The following is a 21,921-nucleotide window of genomic DNA, read 5'->3' on the forward strand; positions in this document are numbered from 1 at the left end:
ATAAATGGGTACTCTCTCCTGATTGGCTGAGATTTTGTCAGAAAATAATCTGTGAGATTATTTTCAAGCCTTATTTTTGATATCCTATTTATTATAAAATAATTTGTGCACTGTAAATACTGCACAGGACTATTGGTGTTGGTCTTTTGGGGGGGGGAAAAATATACCGAAAACTGCAATATACTTTTGTCTACTTCTTGGAACCTTGGCCGTTTGACCAACTTCAAAGTTCCACTTCGACTTGTTTACATCAATGCATAGCAAAGGTTTTAGCAACCGTTGTTTCTTCTAACATGGTGGATAAATGGGCATTCTGTGAAAGGTTAAGGAGACATGGCTTTGTAAGGTTAAAAGGAAGGCCAAACACGGATCCCATTCCATGGAGTGGAGATGAAGGCTGATCTGCCCTCTATTGTAAAGGGAAAGCCTCCTAGCATACATGGCTTTGATCAAGGTTAATAATGCTCTAGCCTCGGTACCCAGGCGTTTGTTATTTGTTTCATAATGCTGTGACTGAGTCTTACTCCCTGGAGGTGGAACATAGCAGACAGCCCATGGGGCTTGACCAGGGAGGTTATGTGGTGAAGGTCAGCTTTGGCGCAGACAGTGACTGTAGGCTGGAGGCATTTATATTAAAACAAGACATGACTCAGTCATGTAAACCAGCATGCAGAACGGATGCTACGCAGCGCGTATGCAGAGATGTACTAAGTACATTTACTCAAGTACTTTACTTAAATTTTGTCCTATATATTATTACTCTGTGTCACGGTGATTTGAACCGACGGCAGGCGTGTGTAGTAGCCTTAGAGGCGAGAGGCGTGTCTAGTACCATAGCTTGGGAGGACGAGACCGCCCGTTCAGAGTATGGGAAAGCATCCCCATTGGCTTAAAGGACAGCCAATGAACGAAAACATGGCGAGAATTTGTTGAGAAATGACTTGTGCTGAGTCTCTTTGTAGACCCGCATTGCATGCTGGTAATAAATGGCGCATGGATATACTGTAGCGCCTTTATCCATGCATGCATGCACGTATATTTGTACTAGGCCTATATCTATCAAAATGATGGCCTAAAACAAAACAAGCTTGAGAGCTTATTTTCTTATTTTGTGTATATGGATATGTATATGGAATATGGTATATGGAATCTACTACAAATGAAATAAGAATATACAAAAAAAAAACTGTCACTGATGCCACTAAAGACCACTGATATAAATGTAGACAGTGCATGCATGCCAATGTGGAAAGTCTGATTAAAATGTCTTGCTATTTGTGTCTTGGCTAAAACTATAACGAAAAATCTTTGACTACCTTTTTTCACAAAAGATCTAAACTATGATGACTAAAACTATGACTAAATATATTGTCAATGTTGTCAACAAATAAAAAATAAACTAAAATGTTAGGGAAGGGCCAGTGGAGAGGAGATCCACAAAGATAAGTCATTCCATTCAAAGGTACAGTAAGCATGCAAGCTAAAAAATGTTTTATCAAGTAAGCATATATCCTGTTGAAACAAAGTTACAGCTAACTCAAAATAATATAAGGTAATAGCAGACCTACTGTTTGACTTGCCAATAACACACACTACAATAGTGTGATGGCTTAAAAAATGTCTCTCATTTCACATTGACTGTATTCTCTTTGTTTCTCTTAGTTATGTATTCATCTAAACTGTGCTTGCTTAAAATCTGGGGCAACATCCAAAAGATCAATATAGAATAAGAATGTGTCATTGTCAGATACTCCCTAGAAGCTAGGCACTCTGTGAAGGCTATTGTTGGACACTCCCTAAGCAGGCTGCTGCAAACAGACAGACAGACAGACAGACAGACAGGTGTTTGACTCAAGCTCCAGTATGTTTAGAAGTAGGCTAAAAGAGAGAGTTAAACAACAAACAACAAGGCAACATTCCACCTCATGGAAGCTGAGTGGAGTTGTCAGTGAAAACTGCCTCATCACATGTGTGACAGTCATGACAAACTTTGCTTTCCAACTGAGTTCTCCAGGTGAGTTAGCTTAGCTACCTACAGCTAGCTGCTTAGCATTAAGTTGTCAATGCAATTACTATTATTATATTACTTGGTAAAACAAAAAGCATAGTCAGGATAAAGCACTGTTGTGTGCTGTGAAGTGAGCTGTGTGTCATAGTTAGTAATGCTGACACAAAATGCCACCAGATAGTAGGGACAAAATAAATCAATATATTTGTAGGGAAGAGAAACATGTTTACTATTATACTTTTCATTTATTTTGATCCCTCTGCACAATTGTGTCGAGCGCCAATACCTCATTTGGTTTAGAAGCAATTGAAATTACAAATTACAAATAAAGTTGAGTACTTTGTTGATGGCCTTAAGTAGCTCTTTGGTTGAATATCAACTATCCAATATAAAACTAACTATAAAACTGTCAATTATCCAATATAGCCCCATTCTGGCTAGCAATGAATCATGTTCATTGACTGTACCTGGCTCAGGAATACAGTGTTGTATGTGTACGTACTAGGCTGTGTATGTTGTGTTGTGGCTGATATTGAATAGTGAATTGTTGTGACAGGGTGCATTATATTATGTATGTGACTCTTGATCTTACATTTCATTCATTCAGACAGCCAGACACTCAAGGCTTAGGCTATAGCAGGGGTCTTCAACAGGGGGTCCGGGACCCCTAGGGGGTCCTCAGAGTTACTACAGGGGGTCTGCCAAATCTTTGTGTGATATAATTTCTTTTTTTTTTACCTTAACCACTTGAACCCTAGCATCCCTTTTTCTAAGGAGAACCTTAGCCAAAAATAGCAGATCTACAAGCTCACAACGTGAGCTTGTAGATCGGCTATTTTTGGCAAAGAGGTATAGGTGTTGAGGGAAAAAAGAGCAGACCAAGTAAACAAAAAAAAAGTTTAATCTGAAACACAATTTATAATATAGAGGGGGTCCCTGCTTCATCTCTCTCTCAGCTAGGGGGTCCTTGGCCTGAAAAGGTTGAAGATCCCTGGACTATAGTGTCCCTCCCAATCTACTCCGGACCATAGGAGCCTACCAGAGCCAAGGTGAAGACCCCAGACATCAACAGAGAGTTTGACTGGAGACGCAGCTGGAGGGCCCAACTGGGAATGAACTAGAGAGAGGGGGGCTCTATCTCTCCATCCATGAGTTCCAAAGTTTGACCCTGGCCATCACAACTTACACAACTGATGAAGTCAAGTAGAAGACGGCTCAAGGTAGGAAGTAGGAACCTTTTTTTTTTTTTTTGCTGCTGCTGCTGCTTGCGTTGTTTGTTGTGCGTATACTAATGGGATTCAAGCTGTTGTACTATTGCTGTCATTTTGGGACCGAAACAGGGTGGCAATTAATGAAACATGTTCTGTGACTGTTTCTGGCTCTGGAAGGTTGTGAGTATGTGACAGGGTAGCTGTATTGGTTCATGACTAGCTTGGTGCCAAAAAAGATTTGGCCTATTCCTCATGTTTCTCTTTCTTTCTTGCTTTCTTGCTTTCTCTGCTGCTTGTTGCATGCTGTGTATACACATGTAGTTCAAGTTCTATTGAGTTGCTCTATTTTCAGTCAGTGAGTTTCCTGCTCTTGATTTGAAGGCTGATGTGAATCTACGGTGTGCGTTGTTTCTGTTATTGATGGTAGTGAGTTATAGCAGGGAACAGTATGTGTATGGGAAATTTGGTGTTGAGGGAAAAGGGGAGCCGACCAAGTATAAAGCCCTGGAGGACCCCGAACAACGAAGTATACAGTCTGAGGGTTTTTATTAAAGGGGACGGACACAACCGATAGCCATCCTTAGAGGCCCGTCGGCAGCAGGGCTAAAAAGGAGAAAATAGCAATGCCAGCGGCACCTCCTCCGGTCTGCAGCCATCCCCGCTGAGCCACTCTCTGATGTCTGAAGCTGCCCCGCTGTTAGCCAAAATGGCATCTCGGCTATTAGTACTCGCCTCAGCACCTCACCTTCAGTGAGGTGTGAAACCGCCACCGGCACAAGTAAAGACAGGCCAAGGCCTCTGTGCCCTTACAGCGTAAACAGGCACATCAAGTGCAACCTATCTGGTGAGCGAGCCTCAGGTGGTTGGTGTGAGCGGTTAGGGATGTGGACGACAAAAATAGCAGGTTTTCCAGGGATGTTTTTGGTCCACATTGTAAAGTCCTGTGTGTACAAATTTAACCAAATAGACCCAGGTATGGGCATACATTTGTACACTTACAAATGGATACATTAACACAGGATTTTATGGGAAATTTCAATTTCAAAATATTTTGTTGGGACATTGTTGTGTTGTGTCTGAGCTGACTGAGGGTTCCGTAAATAGGTTTACGTACAGAGCCAATCAGCCTCGGAGATCAGCTCTAGAGGCCAGTGTTAATTATTTAGTAGGAATCTTAAAGGGATAGTTCACCTCCAAGATGCCTTTTTTTCCTATCGATTACTCATCCCATGCTCATCCCCAGCCTTGAATTCACAGATTATTTTTGTTTTTTGTCCCATTCCTAAGCCAATAATGTGATGACCGACAGCGGCTTCGGTAGGAGACACAAAGAGTCTCCATAAGATATATAGGTATATAAGATGTAATCGTACAGTATTTACATTACTTCAGGGGAGTTTTAGTGTGCGATCTGTGATCGATCGGGTCATGAGCACAAATTCAATAGTGCAGCAAACATGTCAATATGAATTGAGTTATTGCTGTTTCCAGGCAGGCTGGAGCGAGAACAGTTACTGAAGTCAGTAGTAATTATGCATCTAAATCCGAGATATCCCTACTCATATTTTGACACTTGCCAGGTACCTCTGGCGTCCACATACTGACCCTGAGACCTCACGTTGTGTCACGTTCACCCACTGCCTCCGACATGTACTATTATTATTAACCCGTGAAGACCTGAGGCCGATTCTTACTAATGTCATCTAAATTCCAACAGTTTTCTGAAAAACGTATGTTTCTATATCTTTTCCATGTCAAGGACCCCCAAAATGATATGTATTTGGCCGCCTACCCCCATCTCAAAATATTTAGTTCCAGGGACGGCCCAGAAGCAAAGATTTGAGTTAAAAATGTTCGCTTTAAAAGAATATAAATATATGAATTTGCACACATTTTCTCGATTTTTCAAAAATAGCAGATCTACAAGCTCGTAGCGCGGCACTCGGTGCCGCGCTATGAGCTTGTGGTCAAATCAAAAAATGACACAGATGCGTTCCAGGTCTTAATGGGTTAAAAAATGTTCATAGTTCAATTTTCAGCGTTTTCCCCATCATCTTGTCTGTATGTTACAGTGTTTTGAGGCTGTAGTAGTCTACACAGCCTGTGGATTGAGAAAAAATGGCACGCACTTTATCGATGGGACGATACTCAAGTGTGTGTGTGTGGCTCTACTGTCAGCATCTGTTTAGGATCTTCTGGGTTAGGGTCCACATTGAGTCACCATCAAACACAGGCAACCATAAGGTATATACTATAAATGCATACATTACATTACAGTCATTTAGCAGACGTTTTTATCCAAAGCGACTTACAATACGTGCATTCAACATAGGTAGGCAACGAAACTACTAATCACCAGAAGTATTAAGTGCATTATCTTCTAAAACAAGCAACTAAGAGTATACCTAGCACTAAAATAAAAGTGCAATATATCAGCTACCTACTTTCTTAAACAGATGAGACAAATAGGGAAATCAAATGAGCAAGAGCTAAAACAAATAAGTGTATCGAATAAACAAGATCCAATGAAACAATAAAACAAGAGCTTGTACAACTAGTTAGCAACAAGTAGGCCAGGCAAAGAGGAAGGATAGTGTTTCCTGAAGAGGTGGGTTTTCAGCCTGCGGCGAAAGATGGGCAGTGACTCTGCTGTCCTGACATCAGTGGGGAGTTCATTCTCCACTTAATGCATAAAAGGTGGCATGGCAATAATTCACAAAGATTATATTTATCATTATCCTTTGAATCAGGATAAGGATAAATATAAAACCTTTTTGTTTTTAGAGATTATGAAAGCTTTATGAGAGCATTTGACATCCCTCCTCAGGTATTAAACGGAAACAGACAAGCCACCTGATTACCAATGCCACAGAAATCTTTTGACATCTGGCTTCTCGAGTCAAACAGGAATTATTCATTCTCTCCCGTGGGTGACTGGAATTAAACCGCTGGTCACACTGGAAGCCTGTCACTCAGGGCGGGGGGGGGGGGGCACAATGGTGACATCTAGGAGCTATAGGAGTACACTGTAGGACTGCTATCCTCACCATTGTGAATGGTAAATATGTGTAAAATGAATGTGTAAATATGTAGATAATTTGATTATTTGTATTGATCTCTCTCCCCCTCTTCCCCTTGCCCCGCCTCTTCTTCTTCCCTTTCTCTTATGGAAATAACAAAAACGATATATGTTTAAAATACCAAATAACAGGCTTAAAAGCTAAATGACAGGAGCATTTATCAATCTCAAACTATGATGGATGGGAGCAATTATGCTGTGGAAGTTTTCAAATGGTCACTGAAATTTCAAGATTCAGTAAGGCATGCAGCATATTGAGATGGGGTGCTTGAAATGTGTTGAAGCGTTGATGGACTATGTAATTCAAAACATCTGGACGGGCTCTGAAGGTGTCACATTAGGGGTGATGGATTGGTAAGGCTATTTTACCGTTCAGCAAAGAGTGCCGGGTTATTGTAGAGATTCTGATGCGTAATCCTACACTGTAAGATCTGTGTTATAATGTACTGTATATTACAGTCATGCATGCGACAAGTCGCATGCCGAAAATGGCCGATCTACAAGCTCACAAAGTGTTGCATCGCGATGCATTGTGTAGCTTGTAGATCGGTTAAAGTATCAGTGTTAGGTTTAGTACTAGTAACTGTGACGGGGTAATGGGAACTCATCACACTGCAGTAAGAATTCTCAAGGGGATAGGGGACTCAACAGGTCCTGATGAGTACAGTATATGCAGCAAACAGCGAGTTCCTTTTGTTCCAACTAGAAGCTCGCCCCCGCTATGCGGGGGCTCGCGTCTAGCCCGCGGCCACGCCCACGTAGCGCCCGCGGCCACTTGGCAACTCATATAAGTGGCGTAGCGTCATGAGGGCCAGTGGGGCCGTGGCTCGGTCAGTGAAGACCCTGTAGTGCGGATGATATGTGGCATAGAGGGGCAGATTGTAAATCCCCAGAGGAAACATCCGTGGGCTACCAGTGGTTCAGCGATGTGTGCGGTCGCCCTGCGGCCCCTCCTCCTCCACCAATGTGCAGTATTGAGAGCCCTGACGTCACAACAATTGGAGCGATGGGCACTGCACTCTGGTTGGTTAGGGTACACCTAGGGCTCAGGTAGAACCCAGTTAAAGCCTGCATGGGCAAACCCAGTTAGGACCCGCCTTGGTCCCACATAAACATGGCTAGTTGGGGCCCACCTAAGGGCCAGGTAGAAGCTACTTATAGCCTGCATGGGCATCGCAGTTGGGACTGAAGTGGATGCCGCTGACATTGCTGACATGGGGTCCATATGGTTTAGCCCACCTTGAAACCATATGGGAACTACGCTGGCATGCTGGCTGGAATGCAAACGCTGCATCATACCTGTAGTGTTTAGTTTGATGTTGTGTGTGTAGCAGATATACCTGCAGTGTGTAGATCAATGTCCATATGTCCAGTTTCTAGTGTCTCTGTCTCTCTCTGGAAGAGGTTGCACATGAACTCTGCAGCCGCACTGAGGCGCTCCAACACAAACACTCTGACATTAAGCTGCTTCACACAACAAACATCAGCACCACGCTGCTGTTTGTCCAAAAGACACAATATCTCCTCTCCGACCGACGTCATGTGTTCATGTATCGACAGCCGTACAGACTCCTTTTGACACATTTTACCTCGTTTATCCAGCTCTCACTGACTCTCCACATCGGGCTGTTATAGCGCCACCATGAGGCTGCTTAGAGAAATCTCAAGTGGAATTTCTTCCTCGGCATAGTGGGAATGTGGGTGCAAAGTTGCACGGAAAGTGCATGCTGTGTTCATAATGTGAGGCATTTTGGTCCAAACGGAGCAGTCCTGCAGACTTTGGAAGCCATTTTAGCCAATCAGGATGGAATATGAAAGATCTGAAAGAGCCTTTTTTTCAATGACTGTGGAGATACTGTGTACCGATTTGCGTGATGTTTGGGCAAAATATGTAGGAGTACTGTGAGAAAATGTGTTTAGCAAAAAGCGGCCTCCTGGTGGCACTGTAACAGGGCCATGTGAAAGAAATAGGGCAGAGGTTCTGAATTGGCATCCAGGGAGTGTGTGTGCACAGTTTCGCTGCGATCAAGTCAACGATGTGAGAGATTAGCTATCACAGACGGACGGACAGGGGGTGAAACATAGTCTTGCGCCATGCCTTTCGGCCTGGCGGAGACAATAAAAAAACGAAAGTAAAGGAAATGACCATTTCTGCAACAAAAGTAGTCAACAAACTATACTATAAAAACATGGGGCACATTGTCAAATAATCTAAGAAAGAGGCAATCATGTAGAAAATAGCCGATCTACAAGCTTACAAAGCCTCTCAACGTGAGGCGTTTCGAACTTGTAGATCGGCTATTTTCACAATATTTACTTGTGGAACGGAGTCAAACAGAATGGGGGGGTCCCCAGATCAAGTACGTTTATTTGGGGGGGGGGGGCGGCCTGAAAGGGTTGATAAGCACTGCTCTAATCTGAGCGAAATTATCTGAATTTACTACATGACCATAATGCAGCCTAACATGCGTAGCACGGGGCGGTCCTGCCATTACGTTAGTTACTGTAGTTGCTGTGGAGCTACATAGTTCTCCAGAAGACACACACACACAAACATACACCATCTACAATGGACTAACTGAGCAGCAATATTGACATTCACCACACGAACGTGCATTGTTGACAAAGTGATTGCACAGCCGCTGCAGGCATGACAACCACGTTAGCGTTAGCGACATGGCAGCTATCACAGCGCCCTGTCCGTCGTCGCTGCGACTGACTGTGATTAGCCTGGGTGCCAGCCTGCTTCGCTACGTTCGGCGGATATTTTTTTCTGTCTGGAGAGAGAAAAAAAGTCCGCCGAACGCAGCGAAGCAGGCTGGCACCCAGGCTAGACTGTGATGGTTACAGCCATAGATGTATAAACACTACAGCAAGCTCTCTGAGATGCCATTGTCTGGAGACTGCTCTTAGCGTGACACGACCAATGACAGTGAGCGCTGTAGTTGTTGCTAAGATACGGTGGCGTCTCTGCCCCATAGCTTGTAGATCTCTCACGCATGATTGGCGTAGGCTGCGTTGCCAGGTCTGACTGTTTGTGGGCTTATTTGGGTGCACTTTTGGGCTCGTCGTTTCCATAGACCACGGCAGTGCTTATTTCTTTCCCGTGACCGATGTGGCAAGAGAAGGTGCAAAACGAACCATCCGGAAGTAGATTGCGAGATGAAATATGTAGCACTTTTTGATTATTAGAGAAGGAGACACATGTGAAGGTGGAAAATGAAAGGTAGGAGATTATATAGTTTTTCATGAGGGATTTTTGTAGCAAGTTGTGAGAGAATTGGGCCACTCCTGTGGGCGGGGGGCTGATTAGAACCATTGGGGTTTGAAAGGAGACGCTCTCTGTTTGAGTGGAAAGATAATCTTAACCATGAATAGATTTAACATTTAAAAATAAATGACTAAATCAGTGTATTACTAAGACTAATTATGCAAAAATGTACTGCACACTGAAGCTATCATGCAAATATAACAATATAAGAGAAATGTCTCAATTATGTTTTACTTCAATGTTGTCTGTTTAAAGTGATATAATCTGTGACAAGTTCTGGAATTAATCGAAAAAAGAAAACTAGCACGTATTCACAGAAATAGGCTTTGTGAATACCGGATAAATAAACCCAGTACTGTTTAATTTTGGCTGAACATTGGTGCGTTTTTAAAGACGATATGACACTCCAGGCTGCTTAGGTAATTAATGTTGTGTTAACATAGATAACTCTGTTTGACTTAGTTTAACAGTGGAAACTACCTCTACAGACTTCTCCTAGCTGATAGTTATGCTTAATTTATTCTCTGTCGTCAGCTGCCGTGTTCAAGTGGTCAGATGGGTGGGCCGAAATGCATTTTCAGAGCATGTTTATTTTCATTATCAATCAATCGATTGTGTTCTGTCTTGGATCAATATGGTACTAGTATACTTGAAGGGCCTATTTATCAGTGTCACAATGAAAGTTCATTTTTCAAGGTTTTAAAGGAAAAATACCATGATTTTCAGTTGTTAATGAATTAATGTTATATAACCACACAAATCTTAGTGTTTTCCTAATTATTTGGGGGCCCACTTGTAATATCCTCACGGCCCACCAGTGGGCCCTGGCCCACAGGTTGGGAATCAATGCTCTTCTAGTTCTCCAGGGTTCATTCTGTTTCCCATGACATTCTACTCCATGAAGACACAGCAGTGTACCATGACTTTCATTAATTAAGAAGAGTTTATCTCCTACCCTGGGCGTTTTTTTTTTAATAGACAGTCTTTCAAATGAAGCCCCGTAAAAAGAGAGCAAAATGACTGGTTAGAGTTGTCAGAGAGATGTGGCATTTTGAGGGAAATGCAGGCAATAAAGGAGAATAGACAATTGCCGAACATTCTGCAAAAGTAGGTGAACATTTGGTGACAAGCTCTGTAACAGCCAATCTTGTAGATCGGCTATTTTGGCCAAAGAGATTTGGTGTAGAGGGAAAAAAATGAAGGGACAGAGTATGGACCCCTGGCCCCGGCCAACTAAGTATATAGGGTTTAACATTAGCGACAAAAATAGCTGATCTATAAGCTCACAACAATTGCGGAGCCTTAAATAAACTCTAGGATGTGAATGGATGTGATTCTGTATCTGCCTCCAAATCTTATGCCATGTGTTTGGAGGAAGCTTAATTTAAACATGTGACGTCATCGTCATGAAGAAGCATCAAGTGTTGAGCTACAGGGTAAAGAAATCCTCACAGGTCCTGTTTCCCTCGCAACGCCGTTTGCTAAAAAAAATGTCAATGGCAGCATAGAGAAGCCTCGGTGGCCATTAACGCCCACCCTCTGCCATTCAACTGCTGCTTATGCCCTTCTGATGGAGGCAGAAAATCACTCAGGGCTCCATCTGTTATGAGTGGAGTGCTTCACGAGCCTGCAGGCAATCAGGCAACAGAGGCATTCTCCGCTCCTTGGCCAATCACAGGATATCGTCGCTGTCGGCAGAAACCTTGTATGTCCAGAAACTTTACTGTCACGTTACTGGGGCGGGGGGGGGGGGGGGGGCTGTGTTCTAATGCAGTGGTTTTCAACCTTTTTTTATGCCAAGGACCCCTAAATTGATATACATTTGGCAAATGTTTTGTGCCAGGGACCCCCTGAAGCAAAGATTTGAGTTCAAATTTTAAAAATATACAGTATATATTCAAAGATATGCACACATTTTCAAGATTTTTCAATAGCCAATGCTAAGTGGTTAAAATGATTGTGACGCTATGTTAACTAATTTAGCCCACAGACCACTTTCAGTTATAGTTTCAATGTATTTATTTTTATACAGCAAAAATACCCAATCTACAAGCTCACAACGGGTCACATTGCGACACGTTGTGAGCTTGTAGAACGGCTATTTTTTTGCTGTAGTATGACGAGGAAAAACATAAAAAGGTTGAAATATGGAGATACAAGGTTTCTGCCCGACGGCAACGATTATGTTTTAAGCAGACCCCCTGGTCACCTGCTTCCGTTAGCACCTACATTACCATGGAAACTGATGGACATTCTCTTCCCCATTAGAGTTGTGTGTAGAGAGTACGCTGTAGTGGCTTGTTATTCATTCAGGCAAGTCAGAACTTGCGAAAAGCTACACCAGAATATTCTCAATGTTTTTAAGTTCAAGGACCCGTAGTTTGATATGCATTAGGCCATGGACCTAATGCATTAAAATGTTTTATCTCTGGGACGGTGGGAGCCCAATCTACACTGTCAAATCCTGTGTTCATTTAACTCTGTACAAAGGGACCTGTAAGAGTCCATTTGTTCAGAGTTACAGACTCGAGTTACATACCTGAGAGTGTTCAAATGGAAACATGTTTGCACACTACAAATTTGGAGTTACGGACCTACAGTATAAGGGTCCAAATTGGTTCCTAACTGTGGACCCCATGAATAAATATCGAGAACCAGCGATCTAATTATCTGACAACTCTTTCTTTAATCCACCCCCCAGCCAATAGTCACTGTGTGTCTGCACTGACCTTCATACAGTGAACCCCACTTCCTCGGTCAAGCACCATGCTAATGCCTGCTGCGTTCCACCTCCGGGGAATAAGACTCAGTCATGGCATTGTTAACCTTAATGAAAGCCATGTACAGTATGATAAGAGGATTTCCCTTTACGACAGAGGGCAGACCTCAGACCAGGGCTGTATTAGCCATTGGGCCGCCGGGGCCCCAGGGCCCTGGGCTCTTAGGGGCCCTTCGATGGAACTGGACCGCGCGGCCATTGACAATTTACTAAAATTAAATGTATCTATAATAAAATATCAAATGTGTGGGCCCCTCCTATGTATTTACAGCAGTGATTCTCGCTGGGTTTGAGGCCCTGACAAGGGCTCCTGCGGACCTTCCATATATGATGGAATACGATTAAGGATTTCATATCATAAACACCATACCTGTAACTTTCACTAGCCCACCAAAAAGAAAATTGCAAAAAAAAAAAAAAAAAAAACATATTTATTTTCAGAAAAACATTTTTTCCCCCCACATTTTTTTAGGGGGGGGCCCTAAAAAATTGGCGGCCCCAGGGCCCTTGCGGGGGTTAATCCTTCCCTGCCTCAGACCAGCCTTCATCTCCGTGGAATGAGTGAACCTGTGGTTTTACTTGTAATCAAATGCAATCTGTTCGGTGCTGTAATTTAAAGCTGAAAGAAAACATGACTATTTCTTTGATGTGGAAATCTGCTCAGTTTCCCATTGCCTTGTTTTTCCCCCATCACCTAAAATGACTCCTAATAAAGCTCCAATAAAACTCACCCTCATGTCAATGTCTCTCTCTCCTTCAATCCTGTCTCCTTCCCTACCATCCTCCCTCACTGCTGTCTCATGCCATCCCTGTCTCCTTCCCTGCATCCTCTGTCACCCCTGTCTAACATCCTACCATCCCTGTCTCCTTCTCTACCCATCTTCCCTCACCTCACTCTTCCCATTCTGATGCGCTGTTTGTATGTTACTTGTTTTTTTAGGGGAAAAGGATGAAAATTAGCATCTCTTGCAAAATCCTATGTATTAAGAGTGCGTTTTATGTATTGTTCATTAACCCAGTTAGGGTGCAGTCACACCGAACTTTAATTCTGCCTATGCGGGTGGATTCTGCCCATGCTTTTCAATGGGAACGGAGCGGTTTGTTGTTATTTGAGGATTTCCGCAAAAAAAAAACATTGAAAAGTATTGGCAGAATCCTCCCTCATAGGCAGAATTAAAGGTGTGTGTGTGTGTGTGTGTGTGTGTGTGTGTGTGTGCGTGTGCGTGCGTGCGTGCGCAGTAAAAGTATTGGAGAAGCAAGGTGTTGTGCAGACTTTTTCCTTTCATGTTGTATCTTATTTTGTCCTGCACCAGCTGCAAAATGGATGTCCATAACCTTCTTTTGAACCAGTCAGATAAAGCTCAAACATTGCATTTCGCCGAGAAATCCTGGAGTGGAGGATGGGAAACTTATGGGTGATATGTTATGTCATACAGTGCAGCGCCACAGTGCAATTAAATAATAAGTCAATATGACAAAACTGCAGACTAGGCAGTAAACCTTATGTTTGCTATCGCGTCCCAGCGTTTGATTATACAGAAAATGCTCCGGCTGGCCCATATTGCTTAGATAGTTCTAATTTGTATTGTACGATATTGCAGGGGTTCTCAAACTTTTCAGGCCACGACCCCCCAAAATAATCATATTTGAACCTGACAAGTTTGGAATTGTACGAGTTGAGGTATTACATTTAGTTTGACTCAGTTTCACAGGTAAATAATGTGAAAATTAGGCCTTTTTTTCTGCCTATTTTTGCCTCTTTCTTAGGTAATATTTGAAAATGTGGCCAATGTTTGATCATTTTTATTGTATAGTTTGTTGATTAAGTCTACACAGGAATGGACATATTTTCCTAATTTTAAAAGTTTTTTTTTTTTTTTTTTAACCCAAGATATCATTATCGGAAGATTTGCAGCTCCATCCACTCCTTGTTTAACTTATTACTGAAAAAGGCTGTATCTCGCTTCCTTTAAAAAAATAAAAATCGTACTGGCCAGAAATAGCCAGAAATAATTCGGGCACTCTCATTGAGTGCCCGAATACAGTACTTTTATTGTCACTTTAGAAATGTGCAGATACCATGTATAGACTTATACTGTATGTTGGTTTGTTTACTGTTGAGTGAGAAAACAATGTTGCACATTAATCATTCCCACAGTTTGAGAACCACTGCGATATTGCACCAAAGTCACAGTGTTACGAGGAATATTGAATAGGTAATGAAACTACCTATTCATTCATCTATCACACACACACACACACACACACACACACACACACACACACACACACACACACACACACACACACACACACACACACACACACACACACACACACACACACACACACACACACACACATCCTAGTTTCCCATGGGATATCAGTAACTGGCACATGATAGCCATGGCTATCAGCAAGGGAGCCGTCCAAAACGAGAGCATGTCGAACTAATTTAAGAAATCAATATTCCATCTTCTGAGACCTCTAACACATGAAATACCCATAGCCTTGGGGCATTAGGACAGTGAACAAGTTTGCGCAAAAATCCCATTAGAACTTAGTTATGGCCCACTTAAAAGTGCAAAGCCTGCAAATGCATGTGCAAACGCGTGCGTGCACGCGCGTGCGTGCGTGTGCGTGTGTGTGTGCGCACGCGCTTGAGTGTATGTGTCACCTGTTTAAACTCACCCTGAAGTCAATGCCCACAGTGGAGATGAAGCTCCCAGCCAGGAAGGCTCCATCTTTGAAGCGCACTAGGAGACATGTCTTTCCCACGCCAGAGTCTCCAACCAGCATCACCTGGACCGCAAAGAACAAACAAAATAAATCAGTTGGGTACAGCAGCCAGCAGAGCATATAGTACAGTCACGTTGAGTCAATGTCGTTGACAAAATGTATCATGTCATTTTGACAAAATAGCCTATAAATTAGCCTGCAAAATGTTTGGCATGTACGACAAATTACACATCAGACCTCAAGTCTACATGCACAAATTCTCAAAAATATACTTTTGGGTCCTTGACTGAGCCTAACTAGACTATCTGTGTTCATTTAGCTCCCTTACGGGTCCATTATTTGGGTCCATTTTAACACTGGGTTAAATAAACAGTGGGGATTCACTGTGTACACAGTGGTTGATTGAGGTAGTTAGGTGTCAAATCAAAGTGGAAAATAAAAACAACACTGACAGACAAACAAACTCTACTACAAGTGCAGCCTATGTAAGTTAATAAGACCTTATCAAGCATCTGGTCTTTTGCTTAATGCTTTGATATCACTATCTCGTTATCATAACCTCATTAAAACTAGATCGTTTGGACCATAAAGCAGAATTAGTCCTGATATGTTGTTGTTGTTGAAGCGAGGAGAAGTTGCTGCTCGTTGTGTGTGTGTGTGTGTGTGTGTGTGTGTGCGCAGACATGGATGTAGAGGTGCATAAATGCATTTGCACAGAGCCACGTGCATCACACGAATAACTGCATGTATTTAACAACTTAAACCCTTGATACTTCGTAAAACGGACCCGAGTTGCAGCTGTACTTGGTACGTTCTTTTTTCACTCTACACCAAATCTCTTCGCCATAAATAGCCGATCTACTGTGAGCTTGTAGATCTGCAATTTCTGACGAACGTCCCCCCCAGAATGGGGAATAGGGATGCTGGGGAGCATTTTATTTTATGCTGTGATGAAGTTACCCATTTGGTCCCCTCCTTTTTTCCTTCTACACCAAATCTCTTTGGCCAAAATAGCCATCGGTTGTTGCAAATCGAGTGTTCACCTACTGTACTGCACGTTTGCTTATTATGACATGTCCAGATTGAATAGGGATGCTATCGTTCATGTGGATAAAGACCTGATATGATTACTGTTATTATGAGGTTAGCTGAGATACAAACACGACCAGGGGAATAAAGCCTGAGTTACACTTAGTTGTGCGCCGGGCCGGTGTGTCATGCACCGAAAATAGCCGATCTACAAGCTTGTAAAGCACTTCTAGATCGGCAATTTTCTGCCAGAGAGATAAAGCAGATGTTGAACATCTGAGGCCACTTGCTTCCTCGCTTGCTTCCTCCAATTCCCTTCAAGCTTCTCGTCTCTTTTACTTTCTTTGCCCTCTCTCTCTCTCTCTCTCTCTCTCTCTCTCTCTTTTCGCTGGCAGGAGGAGGATGTAGGGAGGAAGTGTCTGTCCTTGTTAATCACTAAGCTTGCGTTGCGCCGCCGCCGCCGCTGGCTGGCCGATGTGGGAATGATATACAGACCGTGTATAAGAGCGGCAATAAAATAAACACTGTACAGACCACCCTCTCGCCCAAACACAATCCTCATCCATCACTGGCGTCTGGCGTAATGTCCTACAAATCAAAGTCTTTGTGCTTCTCTCTTGGGAATGTAAGGCATTTAGGGAAACAGGCTGCGTTTTCTCCGGTCTGATCTATGGCGGTTGTAAGCTCCTCTCTGGACAATGAGAGGCAAAAATATTGACGCCTTGATTGGTTTACGCCTTTTCATCATGTACTGCTGTCAGAGAGAGAGAGAGAGAGAGAGTCTAACCTAGCACTTTTGTTATTTTGGTTTAGTTTAGAATTTGGATCCTTAAGTGCTTACGTTTAATTTCCATGTCAAATTAAAACTGTATTCACTACATGATTTCTGTCAAGCAACAAGTGCATTCAACCAATTCCATGCGTGTGGAAATAATGGATCTCTGAGCTTCTGTAAACATGTTATTAGACAAACTATTGACAGCCAAATTCACTGGCAAGATTCAAATCGACTACACCATTGATTCTCAAAGTGGGGTCCGGGGACCCCCAGGGGTCCTTGGGGGGGGTTCCAGGGGGTGCCTAGCAAAATGTGTTATTATAGCATCACAATACTTTTAACATTTTATTCTTTGGCTATTCAAAAATAGCAGATATACAAGCTCATAGCGCGGCACCGAGTGCCGCGCTATGAGCTTGTAGATCTGCTATTTTTGAAAAATCTTGAAAATGTGTGCAAACCTTTGAATATATATATATTTTTTTTAAAGCGAACATTTGTAACTCAAATCTTTGCTTCTGGGGGGGTCCCTGGAACAAAACATTTGAGATGGGGGTCCACAGCCAAATGCATATCATTTTGGGGGTCCTTGACAAACCACTGGACTACACCACACAGCAAGGTGGGTGAACAAAAAAGCTGCACTATAGTATGATATCTGAAAGATAGTGACAGAGGGGGTTGAAACAGGAAGGTAATGCATACAGCACTCGTTCCCCACGTGGGGGTCCCCAGATAAATGATTCATTGCAAGGAACCAATGGATGGCCTACAGATGTGTATCTCCACTCTACAAATGGAACCACATGGACACTTTGTAGGCTACTCCCATTATAGTTAAATTCACACTGAGGATCTTATAGTATAGATTGGGGTCCCAGATAATAATAAAAATGATCAGACTCTGGGTCCTTCTTGGCTTAAAGGGCAAGACCACTTTGGTAGAGGTTTGGGTTGTGTATTTACCTTGCCATGGTGTAATTCCAAAGGTGGACAACAAATCAAAAATAATAGCTCCATTGAGTAGAAATTGATAATTCAAAATATGCTCCTCATTGACTTACATTGTATGGTGAAACAGCTCTCAAAGTCACTCTTTTAGCATATAAACTAACACAAACAAAGCTGATTCAGAGAATATAGAACATCACCAAACCCAGTACTGTTTGTTTTTTTAATAAAAATGTGAACTTCCTGTTGATTTTACTATTTGAAGATCCGGATCCGGATCCGCGGATCCAGTCCGGGTTTCTTTTAAATAAAAATAGCAAAATCAACAGGAAGCTAACCTTTTTATTAAAAAAAAAACAGTACTGGGTTTGGTGAGGTTCTATATTGTCTGAATCAACTTTGTTTGCGTCCATTTATGTGCTAAAAGAGTGACTTTGAGAGCTGTTTCAGTGTACAATGTAAGTCAATGAGGAGCATATTTTGAATTATCAATTTCTAATCAATGGAGCAATTATTTTTGATTTCTTGTCCACCTTTGGAGTTATATAATGGCAAGGTAAATACACAACCCAAACCTCTAACAAAGCGGTCTTGCCCTTTAAGCACTTGAACCCCAGCATTCATGCTCTGGGGGTAACCTTCGCCAAAAATAGCAGATCTACAAGCTCAAAAAGTGTGGGCTGTTTTTGACTAAGAGATTTTGCGTAGAGCGCAAAAAGAGCACACCCAGTAGGCTACAGTATAGGCAACTCATCAATGATCATGTCCATTTACCAAGAATAGAGGGTTTAAAGGGATAGTTCACCCCAAAAATGCCTTTTTTCTATATCCATTAATCACCCCATTGAGACTTGAATTCATGGATATTTATTTTTCATGGCAGCGGTTCCGGTAGGAGATGCAAAGGAGACTCTTTGTGTGTCCTACCGGAACCTTTGCCGGTCATCAAATGATTGGCTTAGGAATGCGACAAAAACTCAAAAATATCCAAGTCTCCATCGGGTGACTAATCGTTAGGGAATTTTTTTTTTTGGGGGTGAACTATCCCTTTAGTGTGGTTAATGGTGTGCAATTAAAAAGGTTTAGAATCGTGTACTTGCCAGTGGTGTAAAGTAACTAAGTACATTTACTCAAGTACTGTACTTACAGTAAGTACAATATTGAGGTACTTTTACTTTACTGGAGTATTTCCAATTTTTAGTACTTTTACTTATACTCCACTACATCTCAAAGGCAACATATTGTACTTTTTACTCCACTACAATTATTTGAAAACTTTAGTTACTAGTAACTTTGTAGATTTTAATTATTATTAGCCTACAACACATGCATTATCCACTTCAGCCCTACTGTATATACATTTCGGCCATTTGAAAATAGCCGATCTACAAGCTCACAGTGAGCTTGTAGATCTGCTATTTTCCAAAGATTTTTTGACATTTTATATATTTGAAAACTTGAGAAATGGGACATTCTGCATAATGAGTACCTACTTTCTACTTTTGGTAGGCTACTTTAAGTAGCCTACATTTTGATATCAATACTTTTGTGCTTTAATTCATTTGTTCTCAAAGTGGGGTCCGGGGACCCCCAGGGGTCCTTGAGGGAGTTCCAGGGGGTCCCCAACTAAATTATAGATTAGGCACCAAATGGACCCTTATGGGTCTGTAACTCTGAGAGTGTACAAATGGACTTTTTACATTTCAAGGTCTCCCCTTAACTCTGACAGTGTACAAAATCATTTGGTTCCATTTGAACACTCTCAGAGTTAAATTGACATTACTTTTTCCACCACTGGTACTTGCCTTGAAAGCGATGTCATAGAACTCGCTGCTGTTGCTGAGTGAAGGTCTGCTGGGATGGACCACACCGTTGGCTTGAACGACGCTCTTCACCCGGCCGTTAGCTTTACCTGCCGTCGTCGGGCTGCTGTTGGCATGCTTGCCTCTGACTGTCTTCTTACGAGACATTTCTTCACACAATACAGATTATGAACGCTGGTCAGAGAGATGGATGAAACCCTCACAGTATAGAAAACCCCCCCAACAATTGAAATTTAAGTCTCGGGGGTCGAGAAGTTGAGCTGCAGAGGAGAACTCAAACTGTAGACTGCTACCTTTTCACCTGCATGTGAATTAATAGTCCTCGTACCTTTTCTCGCCCCAAAACACAGTCGCCCCGGGGCAAATCCGGCGGTGTTCACCTGGTATTCCACAACGTAACCTCACTAAACTACTATGCCTAAACCTAAACTTATCCTCAGTAAACTATGCCTAACCCTAAACTGATTTCGAACCTTATCAGGTGATGCAAATACAAGAATACAAGAACCGCTGTCCGCGAAAGAAATGGGGGGTGAGCGTGTTTTGGGGCGAGTCTTCAGGGTACCGATCAAATCGCCAAAATGTTTTTTATTGTGCCGTCGTCTCCTTCTATCGGTCGATAGTCTGGTTCTCTTTGGTCTCTCTGTTGACAGGTCGCTCCCTTCAGGACCACATGTAGCCGAAGCCTCAACTATATCAGTAGCGGCAGGAATCAGGAATCATCATCAGCTGCAACTGGCTTTCAGTTTCAACCATCTCCACATTTTGCAAACGCGCGCGGAGCGCAGCTATAGTAGCCTAAACCACGGGTTCTCAACCTGTGGGTCGGGACCCATTTGTGGGTCGCGGGTCCTTTTTTATGGGTCGCGAGTAAATGTCCCCTTTATTCGTTTCATTTCCTACATTTTTGTTTTTAATTATATATATTCTTTAAAAAGGCTTTGACTTTTTACAAGGACCAGTTTCGAATTGCAGCCACCTAAGTGCTCTTTTAGAGCGGTAGTTGTGTTCTACCAGGGAGCAAAGCGTTAATCCGAGTCCGACAGACCTTTTCTCCGACTATGTGGCATCCGCGTGCGGTTAGGGTGCGGGTTTGGTTCGGGTTTAGTATTGAAACGTCGGAGCGCTGCGCTCAAACACCGTGCAGGTCTGCATTTCCCAATGTTTCTAATACTATTATTATTGAAGCCAAACAGTTTATTTTGCCAGTAAAGACAAAAGTCAGAGTCAACATAATCAACAATACACCGAGATACAGCCTTCCAAAACGTGTTAGTGAGGGTACATTTCCAAAATAAGTGCAGCATTGCCTCTACATTTCACACAATGAACAGTTCACACAGATGTCTTTCTTCAACTTAAGAAGATAATGACTTGTAGGATGCAAGATTTTAAACGAAACCTCCCTCACTTTATTGGTGAGATATTTATATGGAAGATTCCAAATACATTTCCAGTTCAAGCTATAGGCCTACATCGCAACTAGGGAAGGTATGTGCAAAACTAACGTGTGCGTCGCTGTTCACTCCTCGTGGTGCTGAAATGCATGCGCTTGGCTACTTTTTAATCATGGTAGACAGTGGTGTAGAAAAAACTCAATTTTGTTTACTTAAGAAAAAGTATCAATACTGCAATGTAGAAATATTACAGGTAAAAGTCTGGAATTCAAAATGTACTTGAGTAAAAGTACAAAAGTATTGGTATATCAAAATGTACTTAAAGTACCAAAAGTAGGACGTAGGCCTACTCATTATGCAGAATGTCCCATTTCACAAGTTTTCAAAAATGCATAAAATGTAATACATGTTTTTGATTTTTTTGCCAGCTCAGGCATTGTGAGCCTGTAGATCGGCTATTTTCAAATGGTGGTTAATGTATGTTTTGTAATAATAATCTAAATCTACAAAGTAACTAGTAACTAAAGTTTTCAAAAGTACAATATATTTGCCTCTGAGATGGAGTAGAAGTAAAAGTACTGAAAATTGGAAATACTCCAGTAAAGTAAAAGTACCTCAAAATTGCACTCAAGTACATTACGTGAGTATACTTAGTTACTCTACACCATTGGTTCTCAAAGTGGGGTCCGGGGACCCCCAGGGGTCCTTGAGGGAGTTCCATGGGGTCCCCAGCTAAATGATAGATTAGGCACCAAATGGACCCTTATGGGTCTGTAACTCTTGAGAGTGTACACATGGGTTCATTTGGTTCCATTTGTACACTCAGAGTTAAATTGACATAGATTTTACAATATAA

General features: G+C 42.2%; 1 protein-coding gene across 1 annotated transcript in view; it reads right to left on the reverse strand.

Annotated features, from left to right (window-relative positions):
• LOC311055265 (ras-related protein Rab-26-like) overlaps positions 1-19,815 on the reverse strand; it is a gene marked incomplete at both ends in the record, with an annotated part of 85,134 nt that extends 65,319 nt beyond the window's left edge. Inside the window, 2 exons of the mRNA XM_084071390.1 lie at positions 15,040-15,150; positions 19,651-19,815. Of these exons, the coding sequence (XP_083927516.1) occupies positions 15,040-15,150; positions 19,651-19,815 (276 nt within the window). The remainder of the gene's footprint in view (positions 1-15,039; positions 15,151-19,650) is intronic.
• Between the last annotated feature and the right edge of the window lie 2,106 nt (positions 19,816-21,921).

The sequence above is a fragment of the Gymnoscopelus microlampas genome (assembly GCF_963454915.1).
Source record: "Gymnoscopelus microlampas genome assembly, chromosome: 11".
Taxonomy (NCBI): Eukaryota; Metazoa; Chordata; class Actinopteri; order Myctophiformes; family Myctophidae; genus Gymnoscopelus; species Gymnoscopelus microlampas.